Consider the following 11,557-nt stretch of genomic DNA (forward strand, 5'->3'; position numbering starts at 1 on the left):
TCTCTTTTTTTGTTTCTTTCTTTCTTTCCTTTCATTACACACAAAGTTTTTCCTTTCCAAAATGTTTAAAGCTTATTGATTGTTTTAGTTCTTAAATAACTGGGAAAGAGCAAATCCTGCCTCAGTGTAAATCTCTCTCTGCGTTGCTCTGGAAGTACCTCAGTGTAAACAAGCAGAACCCAAAAAACTTTGTGATCTGGGACTTGCAAAGCTCCCTGGTACGGTGGCTTTTCCAGGCAGTGATGGATTCTTGGGAATCACCACGTGGATCCAGTGTCTCTGTGGTGTTCTGTGCCTAGAGGATGCGACGCAGGTCGCCTTAGGAACGTTCCTGGTGTTCCCTATCCCAGATACGGATCTGGGCTGCAAACACTGGAGAAACTGAGGAGCAGGGAAATCAGGAGCAGACATCACTCCGGAGAGGTAACGGGGATCACCTCATCACCACTCCTTGTTTTCTGTTTAGGAGGACATGGCTGCTCACGTGGGAGCATCCCGAAGCCCTCAGGAGGTGATGGAGCACTACGTCAGCATGTACATCCACGGCAACCTGGGCAAAGCCTGCATCCCTGACACCATCCCCAACAGGGTGACAGATCACACCTGTCCCAGCGGCGGCCCCTTGTCCCCCAGCCTCACCACCCCCCTGCCACCCCTGGACATCTCGGTGGCCGAGCAGCAGCAGTTGGGTTACATGCCCCTGAGGGACGACTACGAGATCGAGTACGACCAAGATGCAGAGACCCTGATCAGCGGCCTCTCTGTCAACTACGACGACGACGACGTGGAGATCGAGTTGAAAAGGGCTCACGTGGACATGTACGTGAGGAAGCTGAAGGAGAGGCAGCGGAGGAAGAACATCGCCCGGGACTACAACTTGGTGCCCGCCTTCCTGGGGAAGGATAAGAAGGACAAGGAGAAAACCCCGAAACGGAAGATCACCAAGGAGGAGAAGGAGCTGAGGCTGAAGTTGAGGCCTCTCTACCAGTTCATGTCTTGCAAGGAGTTTGAAGACTTCTTCGAGAACATGCACAAGGAGAGGATCCTCCGAGCCAAGATCCGGGAGCTGCAGCGGTACCGGCGGAACGGGATCACCAAAATGGAGGAGTCGGCGGAGTACGAGGCGGCCAGGCACAAGAGGGAAAAGAGGAAGGAGAACAAGAACATAGCCAGCTCCAAGAGAGGGAAGGAAGATGGTAAAGAAGGGGAATTTGCTGCCATTGAGAACCTGCCTGGCTTCGAGCTGCTGTCGGACAGGGAAAAGGTTCTCTGCAGCTCCCTGAACCTGAGCCCGGCACGTTACGTGACTGTCAAAACCATCATCATTAAAGACCACCTCCAAAAGAGACAGGGAATTCCTTCCAAGAGTCGCCTCCCCAGTTACCTAGATAAGGTACTGAAGAAAAGGATTTTAAACTTTCTAACAGAAAGTGGTTGGATATCCAGGGATGCTTCATGAAACTCGGCTTCAAAACCCACAGAGCGGAGGCACGGGGTGGCCTCGAGGACTCTGTTACTTTTCCTTCCCTCCCCAAAGATCCAGAAATTATGGCACTGCAACAAAAGCAAAAAGGAAATCTGTAAACCCCCACAGTATTCATGTTCCCCAGTTCAAACAGACTTTTGGATCATGGGAAACACTTCTTTGTGAAACTCCTCCAGTGGAATTTCACTGCTTTTTGGTACATGATTGCAACAGATTTCTTCCACGTGAACCCGCGTCCAGTAGTCCCTGAGTAGCTACTTCTACTCTTGGACAACTGAGTATCAGTGTAATCCTTGCTTTTCATCGAAGGTGAGAGAGTTTTAATTTGCTGAAAACTTTCTTCTCCCTTTGTTTTGTGGGGTTTGTTTTCCTTTTTGGTGTAATGCTGGCAGCAAAGTGAAGCTTACAGAAGCCCTGAGCTCAGGAGCACGGCGAGCAGGGATTTTTGTGACCCTTGCTAAGCTCTCAGAACATCTTCCTTAGGAACTGCAGCCAAGGTGCTGGGGTAAGGGTTTCTGTGGAGAGCACAGGAGGGACAAGCCATGGCAGGGTGTGGAAGGAAAGAAATGTGGTAGGTGAGATGCCTTCAGGTGCTTGTGCTGTGGAAAGGGTTCTTAAAGAGCTCCCTTGACACCCAGCTGATCCAGACACAGCTTTAAGTCTGTGCTGAAAGGCACCTCACTGAAGCCTCAGTGTTAAATAATTCTAGCAGAGTTGCAGATGTGGTGCTCTGTCCCAGAGCAGGGGTCAGCACTAGTGAAAAGTGGCTGATTTGGGCCAGAAATGGGGTTTAGTAAAAAACCAGTGAGTTGTCTTGTGGCTGGGAACCTCAGGCAGCTAAATCCCCGTTTCCTCTTGTGCAGGGAGCCTCTTCCATGGTATCTGAAACTTCTGAGCTGGTGTGGGCTGAAGAGCTGCTGCCTTCTGAGTTTGATTGGGGGGAAGAGGGGAAGGGAGTGAGATTTTCAAACTGAGAGTGATCACTAAAGTTGTTTTTTTTGAAGACCACAAGAAGGAGCACAGATGAGGTCAGGATGCACAGCTGGTGTGCTGCTGAGCTGTACATGAAGCCATTGCAGGGCTGTAATTGCAGACACCTTGAAAGGTCCCAGAGTAAACACCCTGAAATTACTGACATGGGCACCTAGCAGAAACACCTGATCCATCAGCAGGATCTTCTGGTTAAGGGAGAAGTGTCAGAGGAGGAAGACTAGGAAAGATTTTTCTTTTTTTATTTTTTTTAACGCACATTTCATCCTTAAATTCCTGTGCTGCATTTAACAAATGAGCAAGAAGTGGTGGTTGCACATTGAAGATGTCACAGTGTTCCTTGTGCCTAAACCTCTCTCCTGGTGGTGTCCAGAGCAGGAGGCTGTGGCTGGAGGCCAGGTGGATGGGTGTTGTGGAGTGCAGGCACTGGAGATGTCATCCTGGTGTGATGGTTTGGGCTGTAGTCAGTGAGGATACCACAGAAATCCTAAACCATTATTAATCCTGCATCTGGGAGAAGGATGCTGCTCAGAACTGGGTTTTACTTAACCTCTCCAGCATTACCAAAATAGTGATGCCAGTGAGTTTGGAATAAAAGGGTACAATTAAAATGCCAGCATTTCTAAGGAAGAAAGAACCAAAACTCTAGTGCCTTTTTCTTTTTGAGCTTGTGATGTTAACATCCCTTCCAAAAAAAAAAAAAAAAAAGGTAAGGGCTATGTCCTCTTGGATGGAATACTTGGTTTGGCTTACCTGTAAGTGACTTTTTGTGGAATCCTGGAGACAGAACTGTCTCTCCTCAGCAGCAGTGGCCCTGACTGCAACGTGCTGAGTAGCTTTAAGAACCATTTCCACCCCTATACGCACATACAAACACCACCCAAGTTCATCAGGTGTAAAACCTTGGTTATATTCTGTCCTAGCCTTGTGGGAAGCAAGCTCAGCCTTTTTTTCTAGTATTGTAGTTATGCAATTTGGTTCTTCCTGTAATTTGTTACCAAACTGCCATCATCATGCACACCAGGACTGACACCGTTCTGGAGCCTCAGCTCTGCACATAGCTGGGAGTTTAAAAGAATTGGTTTATGTTTTGTTTTGTTTTATTTTTCTCAAATCAGATTTTTATATTTCTACAGTGTTTTGGCACGTCCAAGTCTAACTGAAGCAATAGTCTAAAGCCCATCATGAAAAAAAAAAACCCCCTAGGCACCAATGAGTCATTTAAATGGTGAAGTGGACTCTGCATTTACACTTCACAGCTCCTTAATTCCTCAGCACCCCTCCAAAATGTTTCTTTGGTGCTAGACATAACTTATTGAACATCAGAGTGAATGTAAAATAAAGTATTTTTAATGTATGAAATATGGATATCAATATTTATTTTCTACTTGCTAGCAAATTCCAGGTTGTAAATGTTTGCTGTAGCAAATCCCTTGTCCCTTGGGAAGGGCTTCCCCAGAAGCAATGTCTCACTGTCAGCTGTGCTTTGCTTTTTATTTTAAAGGTGACTTGCACTAGAGGATGCTGCTGTTCCATGTTTTCAGATGGAACTCATTTAGTCCAAGCATTCCTTTGTTATAAGCTGCTGGTTTGGTTTAGCTGTTTAAGCTGAGATGCAGTTGTCTTCATCCAGCAACTTCCTAGAGCTGTGCTGCTTTTCTTCTGTGCTGAAGGGGCTGGAAAAAACAAACAAGAACAAACAAAAAAACAACACAGCTAAGAGCTCTTCAACTTGTACCTTGTGCTGATCTGGAAGTGCTTCCTTTACTGTACAAACAGCCTTCATGTTGCTATTGAGAAGGTGGTGTGTTTGCTTAATGCTTTTGACTTTTCTGATTTTTGAGCTATTGGTAGTATCTGTCTTAACAGCACTGATATAAGCTATGAAAAAATAAGCTGTCCCAAACCCTGACCTCCTGCTCCAGGCAGCAGTCAGTCTGGTTTCATGCTGGTGTTTACTGGGAGCAGCCCAGTCCCAGCCATGTCCTACAGGAAGATTTGCTCAGTAGTTGAGAGGGGAGCATCACCTCCAGTCCCTCTGCCCCAGCCAGTGCAGAAGGGGCTTGTGAGTGAGCAGTTTGGGTTCAGAACCTCTGCTGCATCCCTGGGAGCAGCTGCAGGAGGTTTGCAGGAGGCTTTGGACCATTTAAACCACACCCAGGAAGCACCCAGTGTGGTGGCTGCATCGAATTTCTTCCCTCTAAGAGCTCTCCTTAGCCTTTTGATTTATTCTCTCTTCTTGCAAAGTGGTTTTTTGGGTTTGTTATTGTTTGGTTTTTTTTCTTTTTTTTTTCTTTTTTTTTTTTTTCTTTTTTTTTCTTTTTTTTTTTTCTTTTTTTTTTGCATGTGCCCCAGTTGCTCTTAAGTGATGACACATGAATACTGTGAAGGAAGGCACCTGGTGAGCCTGTCCTGCTCCTCAGCTGCTTCCTGCAAGGGAATGTTGCACTGGTTTGTACTGGTGCAGCTGTGCCAGACACACCACTGCCTGTGCTGGAACCCTGTAAAACTTAACTGATGTTGTGCACACTCAGCATTTTGCTAGGTTTTTTTGCATTGTATATTGGTAAATAAACTTGTATGAAAGTTTCTTTCCATGACTGATTCCATGGCAGCTCAGGCTGTGTGAGGAGGGGAATGCCTGAGGTCTTGGCAGGAATAAATGGAGAGGGGTTTGAGCTCAGTGAGGGGTGGAGAGGTGTTCATGAGGTGGCTGTAGCAGAGGTGGGGTTGGTTGTCAGGCTGAAATTTGGCTTCTTGGTTCTTTGGTGGCTTCAGTGCTGCTTTTCTGCTGGGTGGCACAGGTGGTTTGAGCTCTCAGGAAAGACTGAAAGGGCTGAGCAACAGGAACTACTTAAAAGGAGAGAGTTATTATTCACTCAGCTTTACAGATGTTACATTTAAGTCTTGTGCTGAGCATTTACTGATAATTTGTGTTTAAGAACACCCAAAATCAAGTTAGAAAGTCCAAAAATGAGAGTTTGTGTGAGGCACTAGGAAACTCATTGACCAAGTCTTGTTCTACTGAGGAAGAAACTCCCTTTGTTTTAATTGCCCTGCTGGAAAATGTCCCTACTAATGAAGTGATTACCAGATTTAGTTTAGATTACTAGGTTTAGGTTTTACTTGGTGCACATGACAGTTCTTAAGAGGGATATCAGTCCCTTAATGGTTTGTAAATTGATCATGGCTTCCAATCCAAGTGCAACAGAAGTTTCTTAGGTTCCTTCCAAATCCTACTTGAGAACATGGAATCTCCCTTTTTTTTTTTTCCCCTGTAGTTTGACACTCAATCTTCCCACTTTGATCCTTGTGCTTGATTAGTTACAAAAAAAATTAAAAATTCAACACTAGTTGTCTTCTCACATGCACCAAAAATTGCTCTCTGCCAGTCAAAGCATTGATTTTCTTCTAGGAGTTGAGACAAAGAGTGACTCCTGACCCACAACTGAACAAACAGTATTCCCAGTTAACTGATGGGAAATCCATGGGAAAGCAGCACTGGGAGTGAGGGGGATAAAGAAGAAGGAATCCCCTCTCACCATTAGCAGCTCAGTAAGCTGCTGGCAGCCCTGCATCTGAACCAAAAAAAATAATCATCACCACTTGGCCTTGAGGTAAAAAGCTCCTTAATCCCAGCCACCTAAAAACAAGGGGGGAAAATTCAAAGTATTTACTGTTTCCCAGGTCCTAGTAACGTGCAGAGGTTTGCAGTTGCTGTCCTGTGTGTTCAGTGTGTGTGGGGGGCTCTGAGGGGGGCAGAGGGCAGGTGCTCTGCCAGCTGTGCCATCTGCCCCGTGCTGCCCACTCCTCTCTGGGTGAGCAGACAAATGCAGGACAAAACATTCAGTTCATCATTGATATTGTATTTTAGCCTGGTGCTGAGGGACAGGGAACAGTCAGACAGGGCAAGAGGGAAGAGCTGTGTTGCAACTTAGGATCCAAGCTGAGTAAATGCAAGAAATGGAGATGAAACTAAGTTCACATTTTTGGTTTTTTTTAGTTTTGTTTGCTTGAGCCACTTAGATGCAATTATTTATGTCATTCTAGAAGATAATATATACCAAACTCTCAGCTACTCAGCATCCTGGGGGTGTTCTGGCTTCCAGCAGGGTTGTGACTCCAGTTTGCATAACAAACTGGTTGTAAAGCTTGGAACTGACAAGACTGTTGAAACTGTTTAAACCAATTTATACAATATTAAATTAAAAAATCCAGAGATAGGATAAATTCTATAGGTTCTTCAGTGCCATACAAGTATTAGATGGTTTTCTTCAATCAACATTACTACAGAACAAAAAAAAAAAAGGATTGCACAATTACAAAAAGAAAGTAGTCTACTTTCTGTTGCCTTTCATTTACAGGTCAGAATTCACAGAAGTTTCAATTTCATTGAGAGAGGCTGTTTCTGAAGGGTCAAAAAAGGGCATTTATCACAGCAGTGGGGCAGAGATGATGGATGCTTACAGGAAATGGGTTCTTTACACTACTTCACCCACTTCTAAAGCATTTAGATTCAACAAAACGAAAGGGAAGAGTCTAAACCCCTGTTTGGATTTTCCATCTACACCCAGTGATAGATGTGAAGATTAAAAATCTTTTTGTGAGCCTTTAGTTCCATTCAATTTAATGCAACAACTGTAAAAAATCCTATCTAACCTAAAGCATCAGAGGGCTGGATGGCTCCTGAATATCACAGTGAAGAAGAGAGCTTCCACAACAGTGATATTAAAGCCACTGAGCAGGAGAAATTTCCCTGGTTGCTTCATTTTCCCGGGGAGACCTCACAGAGTTCATTTAAACCTCTCGGAGGGGAGGGAGGGGGCAGAGGAAGGAGGAAAGCAGGGTGTCAAGAGAAAAACCATCCAGGTGTTTAATAACTGCAGGGCATTTTTGGAAATCCTCAGAGCAAGCAGCTAAGCTTCTTTCACCACCCCCACCAGGGCAGGCCGCAGCGTGCGCCCGTGCAGCTTGTAGCCAATTTTGGATACTAAAGCAATGGTTCCAGGCTCCTTCCCTTCCATGGGAGTGTGGAACAAGGCTTCGTGTTCATAGGGATCAAACTTGGCTCCCAGAGGATCCAGTCTGAGCAGGCCATGTTTTTTAAAGACTTTCTGGATCTGTACTTCTGTCATCACAAGACCTTCGTACAAGCTCTTCAGGTGAGGGTTGTCGTCCTTAATTTCTTCTTTTGGAATACTTTCTGTGGCTCTCTCCAAAATGTCTGCAACTTCCAGTAAGTCCTTACAGAAGCTCTGAATCCCTAGGAAGAAAGAGAAGGGAGAAGGGGATGAGTCTCTTGAGGGAAATGTTCAAAAAACCCCAAACTCCTACAGCAATAATTTAATTTAATTTAATTTAAATCTCTTGCGGATTTTTAACAAGCTCTGTGGTAGTGTCAATCTTTTGAGGTGAGATGTCCTTCCCAATTTTATTTGAGGATACAGAGGAAAATTATGGCTTTAGCAGAATGGAAAAGTTATTCAAATATAAAAGGTTTAAAAAAAAAAAAAAAAAAAAAGAAAACCAACAATAAAACAACCACCCCAAGAAACCCAAGCCAAATGAGAACAAATTAAACCAGAGGGAAAAGGCTCCTGGTTCATTTTCTATTTTGAGACCAAAGTGTGTGAAAAAGGCAAACTTCAGGCTGCACACCTGATTTTAAATCTCCTGGTGCAGGACATATTGTTGGAAATCAAATACAAAAAAAATGTAAAGAAAATGTCAAGTTGTTGACTTATTGTTGATAAATGAAGTAATTTCTTTCTAATGTCTAACCTCAGTCTCACCTCTTCAAGCTTTTAATGGTTTCAAACTGGAAGAGGGGAGATTTAGGTTGGACATTAGGAAGAAATTGTTTAATTTGAGGGTGTTGAGCCCCTGGAACAGGTTTTCCAGGGAAATTGTGGCTGCCCCATCCCTGGCAGTGTCCAAGTCCAGGTTGGATGGGGCTTGGAGCAACCTGGGCTGGTGGGAGGTGTCCCTGCCCATGCAGGGGGTTGGCACTGGATGAGCTTTGAGGTCCCTTCCAACCCAAACCATTCCATGATTCTGTGACTTTTAAGAGATTATTATCATTCCAGTTCAAGCCTCTCTACATCAAAACATGTTTTTTTAAAGCAGTAACCAGAACCACTGGGAAATTCCAACTTGTCAAACCCGTGGCTCAATTTGCTAAGCTTTTAATTTCTGATTTTCTAATTTTCTGCTGAGCATGAAAGGAGCCCCCACTGACCGTACAACTTGGCCTCTTCTACCAATTTCTGGCTCCTTTGCCTCACGTTCTCTGCATCTGCCAAGGCTCGTTTGTACTTGTCCTGAGGGAGAAAAATGGAGAGGAGAAGTTTCATCCCTCCTGCCTGGGCATTTCACAAGAATTCAAACCAGCACATGAGACACAAACCAGCAGTTAAACAGCTCCACCACCACCTAAAGAGTCATCTGCAGACAAAATGCCAGTGGCCACAGCCTGCTCCTTACCAGGGCAGAGAGAAGTGAGGGGAAGGAAATAAAATGGATTTCCAGACTCTCAGTGTCTGTCAACAGATGAGCTGGAAGAAAATTTTAACCCTGGTTCTATGAATCAAAGATTTCTCTTCTTCTTCTGTGCCTTCACAGAAAGCTTTCATCAACCAGAAAGTATTTAACACTGTGGCAAATGAGACTCAACCCAGCCAGGACTTTCAAACCACCTTTTTTTTCCTCTTTCCATACACAGCAAGAGTGTCCTCCAGTTTTTTCAACCTTAACCTGACCAGCAGAGCAGGTGGATACAAAGCTTTAGTGCACTCCTAGCAAGATGGGAATCCAGCAGCAGAGTTCATGAAATTCCATGAACTCCAGGTTCAAGTTGAGTGTTTTCCCATCCCTCCCAGAGCTTCCCTCTCCATATATTTGGCTGTCACGTGCTGGGGAAGAAATCCCAAGAGAGAAAAGCCAACAAGTGGCCTGAGGAGCCACCCTGGGTAGCCAGTGGCCAGTGCTGTCAACCAAAATGTTAAATGGCATCTTGGGGTTTGTCCTTCAGTGCTTTGGGAAGGGCAACTGAAATGAAACTCAATCCACTTATGATTCTAGAGAAGGTTCTGGGCTCCAAATCCCCAAAAATGCTCTATTTAACTTTCTGGATGAGTCCATAACACCTTTGATGAAGCCACAGCTCTCAGGAGAGAGGGGAAAATGCAAGATCCATTATTCCAGAGAGAGGGAAAGTGAGGCTTCATCCTGGGGTTTGAAGGGCAAACCAACAGAGAAGGTTGGGAACTCCCCTTTCCCAAGCAGGTGATCAGTTACCATGGCAGAAAACCCAAGCACCATTAACCTCCACCTCTGGAAAAGTCAGCAGCTGTTTTTTGAGAAAAACCTGCTCTGGGTAAACACAAATACACCAAAGACACACTCACACCCTTAAAAGAGCTTCCAGAAATTTCTCCACTGAAGTGAATAAAAACTCAGCCAAAAAAAAATTCAGAGAAGTCCAATTCCATCCAGAGATCAGAATTAAAACTATCCAGAATCTTCCTTTTCTACTCAGGTCCTGCAGCAACTCAACTCTTCAGTTTGAATGAAATTATCAAATTACAAGGTTTTATTGCACAACTAAGCAGCAGCCACAAAACCCTGTCCAGAATGTGCAGAAAACCCAGAATGAATGCTCTTAGCTATGCAGTTTGGGCAGGCCTGCAACCTGATGACCAAAAGACACACTTACAGTAACTTCTTTTAGTTGTTCTTCCAGCTTGGCTTTTTCTTCAGTCACAACTTTTTCAGGAGAGTTGGATTCAGCTTTCTGTTCATTTTGGCTCTGACTCTGGTCCTCCTCTAAGTTCTGGCCAGTGTTTTTCTGTTGTGTTGCTACACAGAGCAGTCTTGGAGAAGTCCTGAGGCAAAAACAATGGACAATACTCATCAGTTCCTGCTTTGTAAGACACCAGCTTTTTCTGAACATACTGGACACTTCATCTGACACATCAATGTCTACAAAATTCTCACATCACAGCCCAAATTAATGCAAGTTATAGGTCTGTGAAAACTGTTTTTTAAAAAGAACCTTTCACCAAAAGTAACTGACCTCAGCCCATCTACCTTTACTATAAGGTATCAACCAGTGGGCAGCAGCTTTTAAGTGTCCATTACATCCACTTTAAAGTCTTGCAGTATTTTTTAGGGGAATATAAGCTTTTTCTCAGCACAGCACTCTTGCCAAGAAGCAAATTTATTAATTTCATCCCTGGAGATGTTCAAGGTGAGGCTTGAGGAGGCTCTGAGCAACCTGATCTGGGTGAGGGTGTCCCTGATACTGCAGGGGTTGGACTGGGTGACCTTTAGAGAGTCCTTCCAACCCATTCTGTGATTCTATTTTTTATTCTCTATATGATGCAATCACCTGCAGCAGCCTCCCAGCAGACACACCACGAGAGCAGCCACCTCCTGCCAGACAGCACCAGCAAAGCACCCCGTGTGTCACTGCCACTGGCACACCCGGAGCAGGCCAGGCTCCAGGAAAAAACGCCTCTTGATCCCTTCCCAACGCTTCCCTGCCCACCGCAGCATCAACAACAGCCCTGAGGGCCCTGCCCGCCACACCGACCGACACCTCAGGCCCTGAGGCCTCCGGACCGGGCCGGGATGGCCCCGCCGCGCCTGCCCCGGCCTGCGGGGGAAGGGACAGCCTGGAAAAGAGCGGGGAGGATGCGGGGCCGGCTGCTGGAAGCTTCTCCCCGGCTGCGGGAAGGCTCTACCCGGAGCAGAGCCGCGGGCTCGGGGCTCGGGGAAGGAGGGGGAGGGGTGGGGGGGGAGTGTGAAGCAGCGCGGCGGGGTTGGGCCCCGCTCTCCTCTCGGCCCGGCCCATGGCGGATTCGGACACGGATCGGTCCTGAAACACCGGTCCAGGCCAGTCGGTTCGGCGCGGCGCGATCCTCACCTCAGGGAGAAGCTCAGAAGCGGGAACCGCGGGCGCAGCGCGCCCCGCACACACTGGGCCACGGCCGCCATGGCGCCTTCCTTCCCACACACCGCCTCGCCCCGCCCCTCCGCCCCGCCGCCGCCAATCAGCGAGCGGGGAGGCTAAGAGTGACG

General features: G+C 46.0%; 2 protein-coding genes across 3 annotated transcripts in view; one reads left to right on the top strand and one right to left on the bottom strand.

Moving 5' to 3' along the window:
- TADA2B (transcriptional adaptor 2B) overlaps window positions 1-11,557 on the top strand; it is a 67,508-nt gene that overhangs the window by 2,155 nt on the left and 53,796 nt on the right. Inside the window, exon 2 of one of the 2 annotated variants that reach the window (XR_011725875.1) lies at window positions 467-2,274. Coding sequence is in view for 1 of the 2 variants with exons in the window: in XM_071744023.1 (XP_071600124.1) it covers window positions 467-1,459 (993 nt within the window). In the remaining variant the exon portion in view is untranslated. Of the gene's footprint in view, window positions 1-466; window positions 5,068-11,557 lie in introns of those variants that run through there. The other variant, XM_071744023.1, reaches the window with a different exon arrangement.
- On the bottom strand, window positions 6,654-11,554 carry GRPEL1 (GrpE like 1, mitochondrial). Its single transcript, XM_071744028.1, has 4 exons — window positions 11,403-11,554; window positions 10,191-10,359; window positions 8,715-8,796; window positions 6,654-7,739 (listed from the first exon to the last, which is right to left on the bottom strand). The coding sequence occupies exons 1-4, from the start codon at window positions 11,471-11,473 to the stop codon at window positions 7,393-7,395; spliced, it is 669 nt and encodes a 222-aa protein (XP_071600129.1). The 5' UTR covers window positions 11,474-11,554; the 3' UTR covers window positions 6,654-7,392.

The sequence above is a fragment of the Heliangelus exortis genome, chromosome 4, assembly GCF_036169615.1.
Source record: "Heliangelus exortis chromosome 4, bHelExo1.hap1, whole genome shotgun sequence".
Taxonomy (NCBI): domain Eukaryota; kingdom Metazoa; phylum Chordata; class Aves; order Apodiformes; family Trochilidae; genus Heliangelus; species Heliangelus exortis.